Source organism: Spermophilus citellus (assembly GCF_964194105.1).
Source record: "Spermophilus citellus genome assembly, chromosome: 6".
NCBI classification, from domain to species: domain Eukaryota; kingdom Metazoa; phylum Chordata; class Mammalia; order Rodentia; family Sciuridae; genus Spermophilus; species Spermophilus citellus.
Genome location: NC_138187.1, coordinates 16,747,395 through 16,771,219, shown reverse-complemented (window position 1 = coordinate 16,771,219; position 23,825 = coordinate 16,747,395). Strand labels below are relative to the sequence as shown.

At 46.8% G+C, this 23,825-nt stretch overlaps 1 protein-coding gene across 2 annotated transcripts; it reads left to right on the top strand.

Moving 5' to 3' along the window:
* Positions 1-81: 81 nt before the first annotated feature.
* EARS2 (glutamyl-tRNA synthetase 2, mitochondrial) lies at positions 82-22,068 on the top strand. 2 transcript variants are annotated; one of them, XM_081297952.1, is made up of 9 exons: positions 82-394; positions 3,367-3,522; positions 7,680-7,869; positions 8,410-8,882; positions 10,123-10,231; positions 13,180-13,333; positions 13,450-13,580; positions 17,555-17,690; positions 18,147-22,059. In XM_081297952.1, the coding sequence occupies exons 1-9, from the start codon at positions 256-258 to the stop codon at positions 18,228-18,230; spliced, it is 1,572 nt and encodes a 523-aa protein (XP_081154078.1). In that variant the 5' UTR covers positions 82-255; the 3' UTR covers positions 18,231-22,059. The 2 variants fall into 2 exon arrangements, with proteins under 2 accessions (XP_081154078.1, XP_081154079.1); XM_081297953.1 differs by lacking the exon at positions 82-394 and adding an exon at positions 517-762 and having other exon boundaries at positions 18,147-22,068.
* Positions 22,069-23,825: the final 1,757 nt, after the last annotated feature.

Below are 23,825 nucleotides of genomic sequence, written 5' to 3'. Positions count from 1 at the left end.
TGGTCCAGCCCCTGCCACGCTTTAGCTTTCCCGAGCCTTGGGGGGGGGGGGGGCGGGTCCGGGAAATCGCCCGCTCGCCGGGTTCCGCCCCCTCGTGGTCGAGTTTGGCAGCTGCCGTCTAGGGGGCGTGTTTTCAAAGTAGGGGCCTGCGCCTTTAAGGGGCGGGGCTGCGCTCTCTGTGGCAGAGGGAGATTGGCTGGGAGGAGTCCCCGGAAGTGACGCACTAAGAAGCCCACGTGTGCGAGTCTAGCCCACATGGCGACGCTCCTGAAGAGGCTGCTTCGGCTCCGGACACCCCCGGCGGCCTTGGGCCGCTCGGTGGGACGGCATGAAGCCAGCCTGGGCATCGATCCCGGGACTGCGGTTCGAGTGCGGTTCGCTCCCAGCCCCACAGGTAACCTTGGCGGACGTGACGCTGCAGGCCGCGGCCCACCTTCCCGTCCCCGCCCCCCGATGGTTCCTGAACAAATCCCTTCCGGTGGCGTCAGACGGAGGAGGGCAGCGCGACCCCATTTTACGGAGGCAGAAATTGAGGTCCGGGAGCGGAAAGGTTTTGCGTTTCCGGGAACATGTCTGCAACGTCTCTATAGATCACTTTTTTCATGCATTCAATAAACGCGTGTTGAGTATACACCGTGCCACGTCCTGGACGTCGGGATGGTGGTCACTGAAAATGAAGTCTGTGTTCTAGTGGTCACTTATAAAAAGTGATTCTAGAGTCACAGGGGCCATGCGGGAAACAGAGCAGAGTAGGAAGCTGAGGTAAGGGTGAGATGCTCAAGAAGGCCTTGCTCAGGAGAGAACGTGTGAGCTGAGGACCGAGAACCAAGGGGTCTTCCTATGTGAAGCTCATGGGAAAACCTGGGCAGAGGAAATGGGAGGTGCAAAAGCCCCGCGGTTAGGAGCGTTGAGAGCTTTGCAAGCCAGCGAAGCAGAGATCCATTGTGTAACCTGCTGGAGACCCACTTGTCTCCAACCTCCTGTCAACCCGCTACCACACCAGTTCCCAACATTCTTTCTCACCAAGGCTACCTTCTGCCCGCTTTGCTTTCCTTTGCGCTTGGCAAGCCTTTCATTCCATACCCCGCAGCTAGCAGATAAGCATCTTTGTGGCCAAGTTCCAGGTGCACGTGACAGCTTTCTATGCACACTGTATCCTATATAGAGAGCAGTGTTTCTCAAATCATCCATGGTGGAAGCAGTGGTTTTTAATTTTCAGTTGTGTTTTTACAATATAACTTCACAATTATATTGTAAAAATCAGTATAAATGAAGTACTAGGAAAACGGAAGATCTGAAAACATAGGACATAGAAGCCCATTTATTTTTTTCAGTATAACAGACAAAATTTACTCTATTAAATTGCTATACAAAAAAATAGTTGATAACATGTTTCGAAACCTTTACTCTTTCTATGCTAGTCTGTTGTGAGCTGGCAACAGTTAGCATATCAGCACTAGACTGTGCGCCTTGCTTTTAGGAGTACTTAACGGTAGAGTGCCAAGTCCTAGGATTGTCTGGATCCAAATTTCTCTCTCTGCCAATTCCTAGATGTGTAACTTAGGCAAATTACTTAACATCGCTGAGCCTCAGTTTTGCTGTCTGTCAAGTAGAACTAATAATAGTACTTGCCTTGGGTTTGAGCCAATGTAGCTGAGCCACTTAGTAAGGTCTAATCTTATAAAAGACATTTGATGAACAGTACCCTCTGTTATGATCATTATAATTCCCATTTCCCTGAAGATTTGCAGGAAGAGCTCATTTGTATAGGAAAGCTGTTGACTACAAACAGATAAAAGAATTATCAAGCAGCATAGATTATTGTGCTAGCTAAAAATTAATTGAAGGAATATTTCAGCAGCAAGCATTTAGATATCATAGCAACCTTGTAATAAAGTGGTTTTTTTTTTTTTTTTTTGATACTGTAGGTACCACTACCACAGGGATATTCTACCACCAAGCTACAACCCCACCCCCCAGCTCTTTATCTGTTTATTTATTTAGTCTTGCTAATTGCCAAAGTTGGCCTCTAATTTTCAATCCTCCTTCTTCAACCTCCAGAGAAACTGGGATTACAAATGTGTGCCACCACGGCTGGCCTATTTTTTTTTTGTTTTTAATCCCTCTAGCAGATAAGGAAATTAAAGCTCAAAAAATTTAAGTAGAGTGCCCAAAGGATAGCAACTGGTAAGTGATAGATGCGGAATTTCAATCCAGGTAAATGTGATGTCAGAGGCCTTGTTTTTAACTATGAGGACTGTGTATTTCATGTTCCTAGTACCCAGTGCCATTGAACACCACTGGTTTTGTGGTGGCAGAGGTCACACACAGAGTCCATGTTGAAACAGGAGGAAAACTGTGCTCCCTCAGATACCTGGAAATGTAGATGAGCTTACTGTGGAGACTCAGGTCTCTGGACTAGACCAAAGAAAGTAAGGGGAGGGGAGATGACAGCTGTAGGAAAACTTAAATTTAAGTTCTCAGTGAAGAATGATGAAAAAGTAAGTGTGTAAACTCTGGGGGCTGGGGTTGGTGCTCAGTGGTAGAGCGCTTGCCTAGCACATGTGAGGCCCTAGTTTGATCCTCAGCACCACATAAAGATAAATATAAAGGTATTGTATCCATCTACAACTACAAAAAATATATATATTTTAAAAAAAGTTTAAACTCTGGTGCAGGAAAATATTGTGGAGTCACATTTTGTTTTGGTTAGTATTTAAAGCTAGTGCTCAAGTATGCAAAATTAAATTATAAGGTGTGCATAGAGTATATATGCAAAATAGGATTTTAAAGTATTTTCTGGAGGGGGAGTAACTGAGAATTTAACCCAGAAGCAGTTTATCGCCAAGGCTGACCTTGAACTTGAGATTCTCATGTCTCAGCCTCTCAAGCCACTGAAATTACAGATATACATCACTGCACCAGCTATAGAATTTTAAATTTGTTATTCACTTGTAATTAACTTGGTTTCCCAAAGGAGACCAAGGCATAAGTTAAATGCCTGCGTGATACGGCTTCCATGGGTAATTTTCTACCTCTCCTTGAGGGAAATGTGTCCTTGAGGCAAATATCAAAGTAGAGTGGTGGATACATTTGGGGACAATTGGAGCATTTTTACAAAACGACAGGCTCCAGAACATGGATGATCTTCCACTTCCAAGATGAGAACTTAAATGAGTCCACCACCCAGTCCTCTTTTGTGATAGTCTGACTGTCTGGTTGTTGGTCAGGGAGATGGGACAGGCAGAGCCATATTTGGTCTTTAATTCATTGAGACATTCAGTCACAAGAAGAACTTGTTTGCCCCTCAGCTGAGACTTGTGATTTCGTTCTCCCTGACTTGTCTGAATTGTTCTTTTCCACTAGGCTTCTTGCACCTGGGTGGCCTCCGCACTGCCCTGTACAACTACATCTTTGCCAAGAAGCATCAGGGGAGCTTCATCCTGAGGCTGGAAGACACGGATCAGAGCCGCCTTGTGCCTGGGGCAGCAGAGAATATTGAGGACATGCTGGAGTGGGCAGGTGAGGCTGGCAGGGAGAGGACCATCTTCAAGGAAGGAATAGGGAGCAGGAAAAGGAGTCTGTAGATCTTCTCATGGTGGAGAATGGAAAAAAGGTACATTTATGCTACCTGAGGTGGCATTTGCCACCTGGAAAGATGCCAGGGCTCCTAAAGCAAGCTCCAAGGCTGTTTGAGACTCCTGTTCTTATCTCAGAATCTCAAGTCCATTCCCTACCAGGCCAGGCAAGACTCCCAGGCGAGTGGGAACTGGGGAGCTGGGCCTGTGGTGAGCAGAGGAAGCAGGCATCTTCCAAAAGAGGCAGTGCCTCTGAGCTGCAGCTCCTGGTCCCATGGGAATGTGGCCCAGCTTGTCCAGTCCTCTGGTTCCAAGAGGGACAGAAGTGCAATTTATTTATTTTTCATTTTTATTTTATGAATACTTCCCATTGTTAAGTCTGAGCTCAGACTTTTTTTTTTTTTTTTAAACCACATTATATGAGCCAAACAAAATATGTGCAGTCTCTGAAGTTGATCTTGTGGAAAGTTTAATTCTGAGGACAGCTAAGCTCAGGGAAAACAAGGAGGAGTATGTTGTGTTTCCCAGGTCAAAACAACCCTGCAAACCTCTGCTAGGGACAGGTATGACTGGTCAAAGTTAACGACCCTAAGGGAAAATACCAAGATTGTTTTGAGATGTGTGCTCTCATCTCATGTAAATCATTCACTAGACTCTGAGTTTCTAAAGGGCAGAAATCATTTTATTTCTAGATTCTATTATAGGTTTTGGCACATATTCCTTTGAGGCTCATTGAATAAAGGAATGTATTTAGTAAGATCACTCATTGTGATCCATGTTCCAGTCCAGGTGCTGGGGACATTAGGTAAAGACCCGGTGCTCATGGAGAAGGGACAGACTCATCAGCTCATTCCTGTTGCCCTGATGTTAAGTCATGATAAGAGGTGTGGAGAAGGGGTCGGGGACTTGGGTGAGGAGTGCCCATTTTAGTGGGGTAGTCTCTTCTGAGGAGGAGTCATTGGCGTGAAGACTTGAATGAAATAGGGGCCAGTCCTGGAATCACCTGAGGGAAACTGCTCAAACCCAGGGAATCACAGTCGCAAAGTTCCCGGGAAAGGAAGTGCTGGGTGGATCTGAGAAGTGTCCAGGAGGCCAGCGTGGCCTCAGGACAGTGAATAAAGCAGGGCCACTGGAGATCTGAGGACAGGGGTTGCCTGGAGCTAAAGCAAAGCTGAGGTGAGAACCTCATGGAGCTCCTGCCATGTGTCCAGGTGTTGTGCTGGACACGAGGGGTAGAGTGATGAGCAGGCTGATGGTCCCTGGCTCCTGGAGCTCCTGGTGCAGCCTGATGGGTGGGTGAGGTCTGAGCCCCTCGGCGGAGCTCACCCCTCCGCACGGTTCTCAGGGCAGAGAGCAGGTCCCCAGGGTGGCTGATGTCTAGAGCTCCTCACTTTGGGTGTCATTTTTTTTTTAACTGACATATAATTCACATAACTTGAAATTCACCCTTTCAAAGTGTATAATTCGGTGGTTTTTAGTATATTCCCCTGTTGTACAGCTGTCACCACTAGTCCTAGAACATTTTCATTATCTGGAAAAGAAACTGCTGTCTCTTAACAGTTACTCTTCATTCCACTTCCCCCACCCCACCAGCAACTGCTAATCTACTTTCTCTTCCTGTGGATTTGCCTCTTGTTTTTGCCTCCTTCAGACATTGCATGTAAATCAGTAGGTTTGAGCCCAGTCCCATCCACCTGCAGTGTTTATGTTAGCGTGAAGTGCCACAGGGCAACCCGTGACTTTATCTTCCTAATTCCTTTGAAGGCTCTTTGAGGGCAGAATCTCCCGTGTGTTCTCCAATCCTCGTGTTCTCTCTGCAGGAAGCATTTACAGTTGTCTATCCTATATGACCTGAGGAGGTAGGATGCTGGGTTAGGCAGGCCTGCCTAGAATAACTTAGATTTGATTATAGCAAAAATTGAAACTATCTTACTTGTAAGCCTCGGGGCTGAGTGCTTTATAAGCACTGACTCTCTCGTTCTCACAGTCACATTGCATAGTATGTTTCAGAGGAGGAAACTGAGGCTGGGATAGAACAAGTCAGGCAAAGGGGCTTTACAAAGAGTCATGAAGAATGGGAGGTTTTGCACCCTGCACAAAAATCAACTCCGAATGGCTCAGAGACCTAGGAATTAGGCCTAATTAGGCCTGTGCATCTCCCAGAAGAAAATGTGGGGTCAGCATGCCAGCCCGTAGGCACAGGCAGTGACTTCCCCAATAGGACACCTAAAGCTCAGGAAATAATGCCAAGAGTTAATAAATGGGATGGCATCAAGTTAAAAAGCTTCTGCACAGCAAAGGAGACAATTGGGAATGTGAAGAAAGAACCTATAGAATGGGAGAGATGAGCTTCCTGATCATCTGACACAGGATGAATATCTAGAATATATATAGAGAACTCAAAATTCTTAACGCCAAAAAAAACCCAAATAATGCAGTTAATAAGTGGGCAAATTAAGCAGCACTTCTCAGAAGAAACACAAATGGCCAACAAATATGTGGAAAAAAAAAATGTTCGGCATCATTAGCAGTTAGGGAAGTGTAGATCAAAACTGCATTGAGATTTCTTCTCATATCAGTCAGGATGGCAGCCCTGAAGAATACAAACAATAGCTGGACTTGGTGGCACACACCTGTAATCCCAGCACTCTGGAGCCTGAAGTAGGAGGATCACAAGTTTGAGGCCAGCCTCAGCAATTTAGCAAGGCCCTAAGCAATTTAGCAAGAACCTGTCTCAAAATAGAAAAAGTCTGGGGTGTGTCTCAGTGATTAAGCACCCTTGAGTTCAATCCCTAATGCCCCCCCTCCCCCGCCCCCCACACCAAAAAAGAATACCATAATAAATGCTGGAGAGGATGTGGAGAAAAAGGAGCACTTCTACACTGTTGATGGGATTGTAAATTAAAACAGCCCTTTATGGAAATGAGTATAGATGTTTCTCAAAAGACTGGGTGTGAAACCACCGTCTGACCCAGCTACTCCAATCCTCAGTATTTATTCTAAACAATTAAAGTCATCATACTAAAGTGATATATGCATACCCATGTTTATCGCCGCACAGTTCACAGTAGCCAAACTATGGAACTAGCCTGGATGTCCATTAAACAATAAATGGATAAAGAAAATGTGGCATGTATACACAATGGAGTTTTTTTCAGCCATAATGAAAAATGAAAGTATATGTCATCTGCAGGAAAATGGATGGAACTGAGATCATTGTATTAAGTGAAATAAACCAAATTCAGAAGGTCAAGAGTTGTGTTTTCTCTCATATGTGAAAGCTATACAGAAAAAAGGAAAAGGTGTGTGGGGGGTGTCTCATGATCATTAAAGGAAAGGAACAAGGGGTAGGAGATGGGGAGGGAGGGTAGGCATGTGGGGAGTGATATGGGCCAAATTGTCGTATCGTGTGCATGTACATATATGTAGCAGGAAATCCCATCGTTAAGTACAAGTATAATGCACAATAAAAAAGTGGGGGAAAAGAATGGGGGTTTGGGGTCTACTAACCTGAGTTTGGGGCTGGTGATGCCCCTTATCTTTGACCATTTAATGTACCATGCCACCTCTGGGCCTCTGTTTCTTCCTAACAGGATGGGATATCAGCATCTACCTGGGAGGGACATCAAGGCTTCAGGGAGGTCACATAACATAAAGAAACCTGCAGAGAGCTTGGCACCCTAGCACTCACACATCAGCACTCTTTGCAATCCCTGTCACAACTAGTGAGTGGCGCAGCCAGGATTCCATCCGAGCCTGACAGGCGTGTCTTGAACTTTGCTTACTTCTCCTTGGTCCACTCGCTGTTCCAGGCCTGGGCTGGTTTCCTCCCTCATCAGGGCAGTGGTGGATGGAGAGATGGGCAATGGAGGGCCCATTCCCTCCTTGTTTGACTCCTCACTCCACCAGACTGTGGCCTCTAACACTCAACCTCTCTGTCTTTCCCTTTTCATCTGGAAAAGGGAAGTTAGGATAGTATGACCTTGTGACCTTCTGAGGCCTGAAAGGTTTAGCATGCAAAGCGCCTGTGATAGCTCCTGGGAATGAGCTCTGTGTGCCTCTTGGGTGTTATTTGATAGTGATTCCTTACCTGTGTTCCAGGCATCCCCCCTGATGAGAGCCCCCGCCGGGGAGGTCCTGCGGGACCCTACCAGCAATCTCAGCGTTTGGCACTGTATGCCCAGGCCACAGAAGCACTGCTGAAGACAGGAGCTGCCTATCCCTGTTTCTGCTCTCCGCAGCGGCTGGAACTCCTAAAGAAGGAGGCCCTGAGGAGCCATCAGACGCCCCGGTGAGGCCACAGCCTATTTCTGATGCCTCCCCAGACTTGGGTGTGTTTGTCATTTGTTGCTGCATAACCAGTTACCTCCAGCTTTAGTTGCCTCATGGTTTCTATGGGTCAGGTGTCTGAGCACCACTGAGCCAGGTTCTTTGGCTCAGGGTTTAGCTCAGGGCTGCAGTTGGGTCTGAGGCAGGCCTGAAGTTATCCCAGGGCTTGGTCCAGGAGGATCTGCTTCCATCTTCTCTCCCTGGCTGTTGGTAGGCCTCAGATCTTCACTGCCTGCTGTCTAGATTCAACCCTCAGTCCAGGCAGCTTGCCATTTCCTCATCAACAGGGAGAAGAGGGGAATAGTTGATACAGTGGCAAACATGAGTGTCTGCCTCTTGTGTCATCTCAGTTTTCCACACAAAATCTATTCCCATTCTAGGATGATGAGATAGCTTAAGGAGGTAAGTGACTTGCCCAGTGTCATGCATCTATCAGAGACAAAGGTAGGACCACGTCCAGCAGCATTTCTCTTAGCTGTCATGCTGCTCTGCTCCCCAACAGGTATGACAATCGGTGCCGGAATCTGAGCCAGGAGCAGGTGGCCCAGAAACTGGCCAAGGATCCCAAGCCTGCTATCCGCTTCCGCCTGGAGGAGGAGGCACCAGCCTTCCAGGACCTAGTATATGGCTGGAATCGGCATGAAGTGGCCAGCGTGGAGGGGGACCCAGTCATCCTGAAGAGTGATGGCTTCCCCACGTACCACCTGGCCTGTGTGGTGGACGACCACCACATGGGCATCAGCCATGTGCTGCGAGGCTCCGAGTGGCTCGTCTCCACCTCCAAGCACCTGCTTCTCTACCAGGCCCTGGGCTGGCAGCCACCACACTTTGCCCACCTGCCCCTGCTGCTCAACAGGGATGGCAGCAAGCTGTCCAAGAGGCAAGGGGACATTTTCCTGGAGCATTTTGCTGCTGCTGGCTTTCTGCCTGAAGCCTTGCTCGATATCATCACCAACTGTGGCTCGGGGTTTGCAGGTACCCACTCACCAGAGCAGTCAGGGTGGCGGAGTGTGACACTGAGGAACAGGGCCCTTGGTCCAGGCAGACCTGGTCATCAGTCCCAACTTTGCCACCTACCAGCCACGTGATCTTGGACACGTTCATTTTTTTATTCAACAATATTCAACAAATATTTATTGAGCCAGACACCTCGTAGAGTGCTGGGGCTCCAGAGAATCACCACAGTAGGCCTAGTTCCTGTTCTTACAGAGCTTAAAGTACCATTTGCCTCATCTGTACAGTGGGGATAAATATTTGCCTCAGGGTTATGTTAGAATTCAACTGAGCTCATGAACACAAGGCTACCAGCTCAGAGCCTGCTGTATAATAAGCCCAAAAATTATAACTCCCGTGATTATTGCTATTATACAAGCATATACTTTAACCACAATACTAACATTACTACAAATTCAGTTTATTCCGAGCTGAGTCCTTAAACTTGGCCCAGAATTTAGAACCCAGATCTTGTAGAATCAAGCATCAAATAGAATGACTTCTTATGGCAGAGATTTCTGGAAATGTGGCCAGAGCAGTCTACTCATGATTTATTCTGCTTTTACTTCATTTAACTCTTAAAATATGCTTGGGGACTAATCCCTCTGTCAAGCTCAGAGAGGTTGAGTAACTTGCCAGAGTTACACAGCTAGTGAGGGATCTAGCACTTGAGTCTTTTCCATGTCCATTATGCCTACTGACGCATAGGAAGGAGCAGCTATTTATATGAATCAGCTTCAGGCACTGCAGTTCTGAACAGTGGTTCATTCTGGAACCAAATTTGGTTCTGTGCATCAGTATATTTTACAATCAAATTGCAATCTGGTACAGCCAGGCAGTGGGCACACTGTTCTTGCATCTGGTGTCTTTTAGGGTAACAAGGATTGATTTTGCCTACTTTCAGACTTGTATTTACCTTACTGACAGAAAGAACCCTTTCTGAAAATGAGAGGCTCATCTGGGCCTTAATATCTAGAATTCAGATCCCTGGGGTTGAAGTGGAAAGGGGAGTCCAGAGTTCTCGTGTTCAGAAGTGGAAGGAGGTCAGGCGTGATGGTGTGCACCTCTAATTCCAACTACTTGGGAGGGTGGGGCAGAAGGATCACAAGTTCAGGGACAGCTGGACACCATAGCAAAATTCTGTCCCCTTCTCCCCCACAAAAGAAAGTGGAAGGAGGATGGGAGGGAGGAAGCTGAGCCGCTGGACGGGCCTCACTTGCAGAGAACCAAATGGGCAGGACCCTGCCGGAGCTGATAGCACAGTTTGACCTGACTCGGATCACCTGCCACTCAGCCCTGCTGGACCTGGAGAAGCTCCCAGAATTCAACAGGTGAGTAGGGACCATGAAGATCTGGTAGGAAAGGGCCTTGTGGCTCACGGTGGAAGGTGGAGTGGGCTTTGGAGTCCCATGCACCTGATTGTGACTTTTGGCTCTAGTGTCTAATGCTGCGTGGTCATAGCAAGTCACTCCACAGGCCTGCATTTTATCTTCTTTACTCTAGGGGTAATAATGCCCATCATATGTGATTGTTGTAAGAATTAAGTGTTGCGTGAAGGTATCTTGCACAACTCCTGGCACACAGAAAGTGCTCAGTAAATGGGTGGGGCTGATTTTATCATTGCCATTGTTTCTGGACACCCCTTGCATGGATTCTGTTATGACCCAAAGCCTGGAGGGGAACGTCTTCATTTAGAATCTACCCATCCTCTCCCCAGCCAGCTCAGGGAACCAGCACCATCTCATGGCATCAGGTTAATGTTTCAGTTAGCTGCTATCAAGTAGGTCTTCACTTTGAACCTCCAGTAGGCTCACCGTTCAAGTTCAGATATCACTGTGACGTGTCAGTCAAAGGGCATTAGGGATAAGGCCATTGATCCAGTTTGCCAGTTGGGGCCAGGCACTGTCAGGGACCAGACACCTTTCAGCACCTTTTTGAGCACTGCTTTGGGGATAAGCTCCTATGGTGCAGAGATTCACTTCACCTGCAGATTTTGTGTGTGTGTGTGTGTGTGTGTGTGTGTGTGTGTGTTTTACTGTTTTGTTTTTTGGTGCTGGGGATTGAACCCAGGGCCGCATGCATGCTAGGCAACCTGCCCTGCAGTTGTTCTAAGGATGTCATTTCATGTACTTCTCCCATCAGACCTCGAGGTCAGTCTTATGATCTTGCCCTGGGTTATTGTGCAAAGTCCAAGTCAGAATTTGAATAATTCAAGTTTCCACAGTGAACAGTGGCCGTCTCTTGCATGGAGTGTGCAAGAGTGAGTGCAGCATACATATTAAACACCACATGCATGTCTCTTTTTATTATAGAGAAAGTGATATTTTCAGGGGAATGGGGCCAGGACAGGAGAGATACTTAGTGTTTCATTCCAGTCCTCTCAGAAGCACCCGGTGGTGGGGAGGGGTCGTAAGAAAGACAGAGGTGGACTTTTGCTTAGTGAGAGTCAGGGATGGGGTGGAGCATTAGGATTGCTGCCAAAGGCTTTTTTTTTTTTTTTTAAGAATTTTTAATATTTATTTTTAGTTCTCGGCGGACACAACATCTTTGTTGGTATGTGGTGCTGAGGATCAAACCCGGGCCGCACGCATGCCAGGCGAGCGAGCTACTGCTTGAGCCACATCCCCAGCCCCCCAAAGGCTTAATGTAGCCAAAGTGGTTATCTTCAGACATTCCTCAAGCCATTGCTGTGGTTATTTAAGAAACAATAATAAATATAGTTGCCATAGCAGCAACAGTACTAGTGGTGTGGTGAAAGTGATAATAGTCATTAACTTTTATTTAGCACTTGCTGTGTCCCAGGTCCTGGACCTTACGGGTATTATTTCAAACATGGCCATGAGGGGCTCTTGGATTTTTTTGGTCTTGTTTTGTTCTTCCGTCTTTATTTTTCTTTCTTTCTACTGTCCCATCCAGCTGCTAAGCAGATTCTAAAAACAGTTTCAGTACTGCATTCATGTGTTTCCTTCATACCTTTTAAAAATTTGTTTTAAAACTGTGTTTTGACCAGTTTGCATTCCAGAAACTTCTCTAGAGGTCTCACCTCTCCACCCTGTCACATGCCAAAGCCTCTTTTCAGACCCTCTCCTGTCAGTAGTTTCCAAATGTGGCGTGCAGGCCTTGCTACCAGGGCTGTACTTGCAGTCCCTCATTTAATTGTCATAGCTACCCTGTGAGGAGGTCTTTTATTGTCCCCACTTTATCTTTATGGTGAGGATCCCCGCCTCCCAGTGGTTGTGTAACTTACTGCAAACACCTGGTAGGCAGGCCTCTTCCTCAGGCCAGTCCAATTCCAGAGCCTGTGAGGTGCTTCTCCACTCCTAGCTCCCTGCCTTCTTTACCACATCTCAGACGAGGAGCCCAGTGTCTCAGAATGGTCCCTGACCCTGTACCACTCTCTCTCTCTCTGGCCCCTCTAGTCCTGCCAGGGAGAGGGGATGGCAGCCTAGGGGACTGAGGATGACAGGACCTGGTTTGAGGCTTGGATTCTTAGAGATCTTACTATTTCCAAAGAAGAGAATCCACAGTTAAAAGAATTCTGAAATAGAGAGATTTGAGCTGGAAAGAAAAGCCAGACTTAAACTTCAACAAACACTTCAAACAACACTCTGCTCCAAATCTTAGGGTCTGTATTTTTGACCTCTCCTTTTACACCAAAGCCCCATCATGTAGTAAGGCTAGGAGGTGGACGCTCCAGATTCTGCTTTATAAACTTAGATGCCTGTTGAGGCCAGACAGGGAGCATGAGGGAAGCAGAGAGCCAAGTAAGAGACCAGGAATTAGAGGAACAGGTGACCTGGAGGCCTCTGGGGTCTAAGCCAGGCTTCCAGCCTGCTCCAGCCAGTGGAAGCTGTGTGGACGAGGGCCCTTTTCAGCAGCTCCTCTCATTTTCCAAAGGAAGCCCTGACTGTCTAACATGATCTCTTCCTCGTTTAAAAACCAGCTCCGGGGCTGGGGTGTAGCTCAGTGGTGAGGCCTACTTAGCAGGTACAAGGACCTGTACTTGATCCCTAGCACTCCCAGCCAAAAAAAGAATTTGTCAGCTACTGTATTAAAAGTGCTAGCAACAAAACATGTCTGCCGTGGCCTCGACCCTTGGGCTGACTGTAACCTTAGTAAGATCCCCTATCTCCCCTTCCTTTTATAAGTGTGAAGTACAGTCCTGCTTCTAATGCTGGGGGAGGGGATTCATGTGATGTGTCACTCTTCAAGCCAGCTGGCTTCCCTGGGGAGAGGGGTTGGGTGCCAAGGCAGCGTGGCCCTCTGACTTCTCCTGTAGGCTGCACCTCCGACGGCTGGTGAGCAGTGAGTCCCAGAGGCACCATCTGGTGGGGCAGCTGCAGGCCCTTGTGGAGGAGGCATTTGGGAGCCATCTGCAAGACCAGGATGTCCTGGACCCAGCCTATGTGGAGAGGATCATCTTGCTGCGACAGGTGTGAAGATGGCACTTTGGGAGGATGAGCCATTCCTTCCAAATGTGGGTTTAAACACCTTCCAGGGCGGTTAGAGCTTCACTCCCAGCACATGCAATGATGGCCTCCTTCCCTAGGGTCACATCTGCCGCCTACAGGACTTGGTCTCCCCAGCCTACTCCTACCTGTGGACTCGGCCTGCTGTGGATCGAGCACAGCTGGGCGCCATCTCAGAGAAGGTGGATGTGATTGCCGAGCGCTTGCTGAGGTGAGTACTGCAGACTGAGCTCAAGTTTCCACTCTCCTTCCCCTCTCTCTCCCCCGGTCCCTTCCCCCTGGCCTGGCCTGTGGGACCCCCAGCGTAGGCCTGTGCTGGGGAGAATCGCTCACTGTGGCTTTCTTAGGTTAGGAGGTAGCCTAAAGGACCAGCCTCTCCCTGGGCGCAGGCGGTGGGTTCAGCGGCTTGGCCCGACTTGGGCTGTATCCTAGCTCTGCCACTTACCAAGCTAATTCTTCTTGCCAAGGTGGCTTCTCTTGGCCAAGTGGAGCTCTCTGAGCTTCGTTTCCTCATCTGTCTGTGGAACTGCTTCTTTCTGGAACCGTAACAGTTGTTTTGGTTACAAGGGTAAAAACAACCAAGGATGGCACAAGCAAGAGGGGAAGGGTATCCACACCTACCAAGGCCAGAGGACGTGCTGCCTGGATTCTGCTGGTGAGGGGCCACACGTATGGCCGACACCTCTCCGCTCTCCTCCATGGTTGCTTTTTCTGCAGAGCTCTGTATTGGGCAGGTGGCAGGGGGCTTTCTACCCGAAGAAATGGAAGTCCATGTCTCCCTGGCAGCCTGCAGGAGGTGGCCTGGGACTGAATAGCTTTTATCTTTGTCCTAAGGGTCCTGTCTCTTCAGTTTCACTCCTGTCTGTGGTCTGTGGTGGCTCATGGACTGTCCACCACTCAACCAGAAGGGGAGGGAGGAAAGGTGACAGGGGATAGGACATTCCTTCTCCCTAAGGACCTTCCTTGAAGCTGCACATACCATTTCTACCCGTATTCTAGAGTTACATCTTGGGGCCACACTTAGCTGCCAGGCAATCTGGAAGTGTAGTTTTAATATTTGACAGCCACGTGCCCAACTTAAAATTCTATTACTGCATAAGAAACGGAGAAAGCTGGACATGGTGGTGAGTGCCTCCTACATAGGAGGCTGAGGCAGGAGGATTGCTTGAGCTCAGGAATTCAAGACCAGCCTGAGCAACAAAACAAGACCCTGTCTTTGAAAAATAAATAAGACTGATCCTCCAGTTCTTAAGTGTGATGATTGGGTGTTCACACTCTTGTGTGAGATATCCCTCCCTCTAAGCCTTGTTACAATATCAGCACATTGCCTGACTGACGTGAAAAAAAAAAGATAAATAAATCAAGGCTGAGGATTTGCTCAGTATTGGAGTACTTGCTTCACGTGTGAAGCCCTGGGTTCCATCCCCAACTCTGCTAAATAGATAAAGTGAAAAAGGGATGCTGGGGGATCATTAACAGCACAGTTTTTGTAAGATAGCCTCAGCCACTGTATGCCTCAAAATCTCAGCTTCAGCTGGGCACGGTGGTGCACATGTGTAATCCCAGAGGCTCGGGAAGATGAGGCAGGCGGATCACAGTTTCAAAGCCAGTCTCAGCAACTTAGCAAGGCCCTAAGCAATTCAGTGAGACCCTGTCTCTAAATAAAATGCAAAATAGGGCTGGGGATGTGGCTCAGTGGTTGAGTACCCCTGAGCTCGATCCCCGGTATCTGCTCCCCTCTCCCCCCAAAAAAAAAAAAACAGCTTCAGACAGTATTCTAGGATTACCTCTTTCCCTATGGTTTGAGATTAATAGGAGCTGATTGGTTTTATCTTCCTTTCCCTGAACCACTGAGGCCTGGGGAATGCCATGTGGTGGTTGGCTTAGACCTAGGCCATGTGCAGGACTCTTAGTGGACCTCCAGCTAACACATGGCTGAGAATTCCCCAAGGAGATTTGGGAAACTGGTATCAGAAGAAAACGGGATGGATGCTTAGCAGCCAAAACCACAGATATTTGTTGTACTTACCTCTGCTTTTGCTGTGATTATTACATTAGAAAATGATAGAAAATGTGTGTGTTTGCGTTCAGTGTGCTATTTTATATGTCAGATGCGTTATATGTATATTATGTATATATAGCCACTTACTATAATTTATTGAGTTTGTCTCCTATTGCTGCACATTTGGGTTGCTTCCAAATTCTGCTGTTACAAGTAATGCTGCCGTGAAGGACCTCACATGGGTACTAGTAAGCATTTTTGTAAGTGACTCTGGAGAATGAACTCCCGGTAGTTATCATTGCCGCTGCTCTTCATTCAGACATCTGCAGTGGGGCCATTAGGTATAATTCACCAAGACTCCTCCTTCCTGCCAGGGCATTAGAGTTCACGGACTCTGGACTCCCACTCAAGTCAGGAAATTTGACACCCGAATGTTCAGAAGCTGCCAGATCACTAGAAGTCCCTTTTGTGTCCACGCCAAGCTCTGGGCCAGTTCTGACGTGTCCCATGTCCCGAGCTGCCATGAGTGGCCGCCAGGGGCTGTCATCCATCCCTTCGTCCGTTCCTTGGCAGCCTGCTTGCCCATAATGATAATAGGGGGAGTATCTGGGTTTTTTCCCCAAATTACCTTTTATATTTTATATTTCATCTTTTTAATTTCATAAATAGCTGCAATCATGTGGCCCAGTTAATGATTATATTTGTCCAGTGGGGCTACCATAACAAAGTACCATAGACTGGTGGCTTCGACGTGATTTCTCTGAGGTCTGGAGCCGGCCACCCTAGATCAGCAGGCCAGCTGATTCAGTGTTAAGGGCTTGCTTTTGTGGCCTATTGCTCTTCTGTCCTTTTACTGGCAGAAGGGATAAGGGAGCTCTCTGGAGTCTCTTTTACATGAGTACCAATCCCCTTCCTTCACCAAAACCCACTCCCTCACACCATCATCTTGGGAGGTAGAATTTCAACATACAAATTTAGGAAGACAAAAATATTGAGACCACGGCGATGATGCAGTAGGAATTGGACGTTTTTGTCTTAAACTGAAGCTAGTTGCTGAAGTACTGGCAGTTAGTAAGAACACAGAGTGTGTGCGAAAAGCAATTTCTTCAAGTCACTTATGAACCCCGTTCCCTGAGCCAGTAGTTCATGCTGAGCTGACCTTTGGAACCCAGCTGTGTGGACCCCATTGTGAGTAGCAGGTCATGTCAGATCGGCCTCATGGATCATCTGTAACAGCGAGACGCCCCGCCTCAGTCCCTCTTTAGGGGCTCCAGTTTAAAATCTCAGGTAGACTCTTAGGAGAGCTGGAAGTTCTGTGGATACACCAACCAGCCTACTCCTCCTCTTGCTTACCTCACTCAGAGCTGGACCAGATGGTTTGCAGTCACACTGTGGTTGAATGGGAAATTGCTCTGGAAACTCAAGCATGCTTTTCGGAGAGGACCTCAGCTGGACACCAGAACTTGTGGGGGGGGGGGTTAGAGTTTAGACTGGCCCCTTAGAGTTTAGATCCTTAAGTGCTTCGGCTTGTGGGAAGAGAGGCTGTAGCAAGTTGGTCTCAGTCTGTTCCTCTGATCTTCTGGATGCTTCTTACATAGGTTTCCCCAGCCAGTCTTGAAACTGTGTTTCAGATAATTTTCAGAAATTATCTGTTCTTTTATCCTGTGTCTAATCCATTTCTAAATTTCTTTTCAAGTCCTCTTGTAATGTATCTGAGCTCTTGAATATAATAAGTGTCAGCTGATTTTTTAAACTTTCTGTGGAGACATGTAACCTAATGCTCTTCAGCGTGTACCTTGTGTTTAGGCCCCGTGTTTAGCACCTTCAAGTTTCCACTTTCCACATAGCCCTGTGCAGTGCAGATGCTGTAATTATCCCCACTTACACACATGAGAAAACTAGGACAGAGATTTAGGACTCAGAGGTAGCAATTAGAAAATCCTCTTATTATGGTGACTTTGAGCTTGGGTTATCTCTGTATGTGGTCCCCTTGATGTTTTTGTTTTTCCAGCTTGAATGGGGGATGGTAGATATCTACCATCTACCACACACACACACACATACACACACACACACACACAGTTGGGCTTGTGTTGTGGTTAAGTGATAACCCTGTGAAGGTCACCCTCCCACCCATTTGCCATTGACCTGCGCAAGCCCCTTATAGACCGACCCTCTTCTAGGCTTTTGGAAAAATCTGGCGTGAGCTTAACGCAGGATGTGCTGAATGGAGAACTGAAGAAGCTGTCGGAAGGTCTGGAAGGCACAAAGCACAGTAACGTGATGAAACTCCTCCGAGTGGCCCTCAGTGGACAGCTGGTGAGGAGGGAGCTGGGCTGAACTGTTCCCTGGGACCTCCCGTAGCTTTGCAACTCACATTTATTGCCAGGTTCTGAGCTCAGTTTCGGGGGATACAAAGATGAGTGAGATATGATCGCCTTCTCCTTCAGTCATTGGGTGGACTGTGGTTAGGGAGTAGCTGCTGTAAGTAAGCCCTGTGCTAGGTCTGGTGCGGACACGTGATCCCTGCCTTCACGGGGTTTGCAGGTTATTGAGGGTAGGAGACATAACAAGTTTGCTTAATACAGAAAGACAGTCCCCTGAGACCCATCCTCATCCAGGAAGTCCAAGACTTATAAAATACAAGGCCTGCTCCTGGGATGCAGGCAGCCGGGTTGGGGCTGGCCTGGGCATGTCTTCTGCAGGCTGAGGCTCAGCACAAGTTCCTTAGGTGGTTTAAGACAATAAGGCGTTGTTTTCCCTTTTCTTTCTTAGCAAGGACCCCCTGTAGCTGAGATGATGGTGTCCCTGGGACCAACAGAAGTGCGGGAACGAATCCAGAAGGTGCTCTCCAGTTAGGGAGAAGATGTGCAGGACATTGGAGACAGCTGTAGGAACCTGTGGACCTGGGAGCTGCCTTCAGAGGAGAGGAAAGGGAGGCCTGGGGCCCTCCGGAGCACTACGGAAGGAGCTGAACGTGGACCGGAATCCCCGCTGCATACGTGTGTTACATGTACGGTGTATTCATGCTCCATGGCAGGTCTTCAGCCGTCTCACCTCCTTGACTCTGGGAGGGATGTTCTTGTGTCTGTTCTTTCAAATCACATTACACAGCCCCAAACAGTGTAACCCCAGAGAGCTCAGGGGTTAGTGTGCTGCAGCCGCCATAACCAAATACCGCAGAACAACAGAGATTTATTTTTTCACAGATCTGGAGGCTGAAGGTCCAAGATCGAGCGGTTTTCCCCAAAGCCTCTTTCTTTAGCTTGCAGGTGCCGTTTCCTTGCTGTGCCCTCCCAGAGTCTTCCTCTGTGCACACAAACCTGGTGTCTCCCTGTGTGTCCTCATCTCCTCTGACGAGGATGCCAGTCAGATCAAGGCTCGCCCTAACAGCCTCACTGTGTGACTTCTTTAACGGTCCTGGGTCCAAATGCAGTCCACATTCTGTGAGTTAGGGCTTCGTCATATGAATTTGAAGGGGACACAGTTCAGCTTATCACAGTTTGGCAGCAGCCTGAACTATGGATCTCACTTTTGTGGTGCAATTTGGAGTTAAAACAACAGATAATAGACAAGCAGGGCTGAGCAGGCTTTGTTTGGGGTTGAAATGGGAGAAATCATACTTCTGCCACGGGTGAGCCCTATGTTTTATGCTACTTTTGTCCTTGAACCTTGGACAGCCTGTGACTCCTTTCTCTGAAGGTCATCTGTTTCTGGTTCTCCAGATAGGATCCTTGGGCTGGAGACCTTCACCCTGCCATTGTGTGTCTTTCTTCACATCCACCTCTGTGCCATTATTTGTAAGTCATTGTCTGCAGATTTCCAAAATGAGATTTCTTCTTAGGGTCTTAGGTGACTAGGAGTAGCTGAAAGGAAAGGAGGCTGGTGCCTGGGGACAAAGCCCTTACAAGGCTTGTAGCCTTCTGTGGGCAGCCAGCCTCTAAGGTGGCCCCCATGATCTCTGCCTCTTGGTACTCACCCTTGTATGGTTCCTCTCCACCCTGGACTGTGCTGGCTGTTTAGGAAACGACACAGCTTGATTTCTGAGGCTGGGTCATAGAGTATATTGTGGCTTCCATCTTGTTGTCTCTAATCCCTGACTTGGGGGAAAGCTAGCTTCCAGCTCATGAAGACAGTCAAGCAGCCCTGTGGACAGGCCCTGCCAACAGCCAGTGGGTAAACCACGTTAGCTGTTAGCTGCTGCTGCTTTTTTTTTTTTTTTTTTTTTTTTTTTTTTTTTTTTTTTTTGAGGGCCTGGGGATTGAACGGTGAACCATGTTAGAAGCTGATCTTCCAGGCCCAGCCAAGCATTTGATGACTACAGTCCTGGCCAATGTCTTGACTGCAACCTGCATGAGAGGCCCAGAGCCAGAACAGCTCAGTGACACTGGTCTGGGATTCAGACATGCCTAAATTGTGATACAGTAAATGTTTATTGTTTAAAGCCACTTGGTTTGGGATAATTCATTACGCAATAATAGATAACTACCTTAATTTTTGCCCAGGAAAGTAGGGAAAGGAGATTAAAGAGTTTGTTGAGCCTTATAGGGTCCTAATGTTTGCTTAAAAGTACACCAGATAGGGACTGGGGCTGTGGCTCAGTGGCAGAGTGCCTGCACATGTGAGGAACTGGGTTCTATCCTCGGCATTACATAAAAATAAACAAAATAAAGATATTGTGTCCATGTATAATTAAAATATATTTAAAAATACTCCAGATAAAGTTCTTTGGTTGGAAGCAATAGACTTGCAACTCTTCCTAACTGGAGACTATGAGAGAGTCAAAGAAGCTATGGAAAAGTGAAAGACCAGACCTAGGACAAGATAGGAACCAGGTGTCAGGAGCTAGGGGCTAGTCTTGTCTCAGTCCACAGTGGGGACCATGAGCTACAGTTATATGGTGGTTTGGTTTTGTGGTGCTGGGGATTGAACCCAGAGCTTTGTGCATGAGAGGCAAGCACTCTGCCAACTGAGCTATATCACCAGCCCCTACAGTTATGTTTTTGTTGTTGTTACTTATTTCTGTGTTTTCTCCTTCAGTTTTGGATGGTTGAGCTAAAGATTTGAGATTCTGAATCTGTCCGGTTAGCTGACTGAGGTCATGTTGTTCTTAGCCAGAACTAGGTAGCCCCACAGGAATGATAGCCAATGGAGGAACAGTTCTCAAGAAAAACTAGGGAGCTTGTTCCAGAGAAGGAGTAATGTCTTTGAACTTGCAATCCTCCTGCCTCAGCCTCCCGAGCCACTGGGGTTACAGGCGTGTGCCATTGCACCCAGCCAGTGAGAGCCTTGATGAGTACCAGAAAAAGATGTCTATCTTAACTATGACTGAAGACCAAAAAGAAGAAAAGAAAAACTGTCTTTTTCTAAGTGAAACTGCTGGTGCTATTTGGAACTAGTTGTAGAGCTATAAGGAAAAGCTGCTAGTTTCCTTTTCTGGCTGGAATGTTAGTGTGTGTGTGATTGAGTGTCTTTCCTCAGATGAAGTAGCATCCTGCTTCAGTGCCTGTACCCGCAGAAATGGGTGTTGACCACAGAAGGAGGACACAGAATAAGAACAATACTTAGGAGCTGGGGCTGTAGCTCAGTGGCAGAGGGGTTGCATTGCATGTGTGAGGCACTGGTTCAATCCTTAGCACCACATAAAAATAACAAAATAAAGGCATTCTGACAATCTATAACTACAAAAACAAAAAACAACAACAAAACAACAACTTGTGATTTATTGTGGTGTTATATATCAGCCTCCCTCAGTTGTGCGTTTCTGATTGTGCTGGCAAATGCTATAACCCATTGGGGCTGGGGTAGAGCTGGGCTCAGTGGTAGAGCACTTGCCTAGCAGGTTTGATTCTTAGCACCGCTTTTAAATTAATTTTAAAAATTTAAAAGCGGTGCTAAGAATTAATTTTTTAAAAAAAATTAATTTTTAAAATTAAATAAAAATTTTTTAAAAATTCAAATTAATTTTTTTTTAAATACTGTAACCCATCATCTCATTAAAACTTCACAACCCCAGGGGAAAAGTGGTGTTTTTTCCAATGTTATATACGTTGAAACTGAGGCTCTGAAAAGTTAAGTAACAATTGAGGATATGAAATGAGTCAGAACTCAGGCTGAATGTGGAACTTGAGACCAGCTTGGGTAACATAACGGGACGCTCTTCTCAAAAAAAAGGGACTCAGGTCTGTGACAACCCAGAATCTCAGCCCAACTACCAAGTGGCACCAAAGCTTCTGCTTCTGAGATGTTAAGAATGGTTACAAGAAATGCATTGGCCCGTGCCCAGGAAATGTGAGTGTTTTTAACAGAGTTGAGTGATCAGAATGCTAAACTGGTTCTGACATATGCTGCCAACATGGAAGAACCTTGAAGACCCTGTGCCAAGTAAATGTCAGTCACGAAACTGCAAATGCTCCATAATTCTACATATGGGAAGTGCTTAGAATAGCCCCATTACAGACAGTGGGTGGAGGTCGCCAGCTGCGGCAGAGGAGATGGGGAGTCCTTGCTTAATGGCTCTGCAGCTTCGGTTTCACAGGAGGGAGAGTTCTGGAGATGGGTGCTCGTGACAGTGGCACAGAGGTATGTCTGTAATACCATACCGCTGAGCTGTACGTTTAAAAATGTTTGAGATGGTAAAGTTTATGTTTTTGTGTTTTGCCACCAAAAAAAACCATTTTATCACAATAAAATTTTTTTTAACTTTAGCACAATTTTTTAAAAATGCCAAATTGATGCAGCTGCTGCTATGCTTCCTCAATTGGTATGAGCTGTATAGAAAATGTCTTTTTTTTTTTCTTTTTCCCTGTGGTACTGGGGTTGAACTCAGGGGTACTCTGTCCCTAAGTTGTATTCCTTGCCCTTTTATTTGTTTTTTATTTTGAGAGAGTGTCTAAGTTGCTGAGGGTATTGCTGAGTTATCAAGGGTCTTACTAAGTTGCCACGTTGGCCTCGAACTTGGGATCCTCCTGCCTCAGCCTCCTGAGTGGCTGGGATTCCAGGCGTGCACCACTGTGCCAGGCAAAAGCGTGCATCTCCTAATTGGAGGTTTTGCTCAGGACTAGTAGAAATGTTTGAAATGACTTCATGCATTGTGAGTAACCTCAAGTCTGTCCCCCGCTGTTTTTGAGAGAATAACACAGTGGTAAAGAACATGGAGGCCAGCTGTCTAGATTCATAGGCTGATTTTGCCACTTACTGTGTGACTTCTACACCTGAGTTTCCTCAACCTTAAAATAGGAATAAAAATTTACCTGCCTCCAAGAGTTACTTGGGTTAGCATAGATAGCAGAAAGTTCTGAGAGTGTTGCCTGGCACCTGATAAACACTAGCTATCATCCATCGTGATCAACGTTATTTTCTTTCTTAGAAACTTGGTTGCAAGACAAAACATATTCAGTAACTGAATCTATCAAATTAATTTCATAGATAAGAATTAGGACTCTCACGGGTCCAAAGAGCAGTACTTCCACTGGATCTCAGAAAAATTAGAATCTGTATTTGAAACCCACTGGGACCCCAGGCAGCCACATTTTGTCCCTCTGAGACCACACAGCTTCTGACATTTGTCTCCGTCCCTGTCCTCTCATCTTCCCTCTGGAGACTGGCTTTTCTGCATCTCTGTACTTGTCGAAGAACCGCCCCAGCTCCAAAGCTGATTCCTCTCTCCTCCAACCAACGCCAAGATAACCCGCGTGGACTAGCCATACTCCAGGAGAGAATCTAACTGGCTCATTGGGTCAGCTTTCTTCCCCTGGTCTGTTCAGCTGTGGTCAGTGGGACACAATCGTGTAATATGACCGTGGCTGCAGGGAACCCCCTGTAGTGAGTGAGAGGGCAGCTCCTTCCCTGAGTATATTCTCTCAGAGTCACTCAGAAATTATCCTCTCCAGAAAATTGGATTTTTATATCCAAATTTGGAATCTCATTCATATCACTTTTTGTGGTACTAATTACTGTATTAAATTACATAGTCCATTTGTTCATGTTCACTCTTGGCCAGGTAGAGTAACACACCTATAATGCCAGCCACTTGGGAGGCTGAGGACTGGGAACGCAGCTCAGTGGTAAAGTGTCCTTGGGTTCCATCCCCAGTATCTGCACTGGGTATGTGTATATATGAAAGATGAAGGCAGATGGGAGGTCCCTGTTGCTCCTCACTATAACCATAGCGCCTGGCACACTGCCTGATATTTAGGATGGATTCAAGTAAAAATCATGAAAAAAATGAGGGCTTTGTCGGTCAGATTCCATTTCTTCAGAAGTGGTAGTCATTAGCTGGTGCCTCTCTGCCACATTCTAATAGTCCCCCAGTATCACTTTCATTTACCCCAGGAAATCTTACCTCTTTGCAAGACTTGCTATTTAGCTCTCTGATCCATTGCCTATAATTTGCTTTTAATCCATGACCTGGAAGATACTACCTTTATGAGAGACTTGTTTTGTTTTTGATAA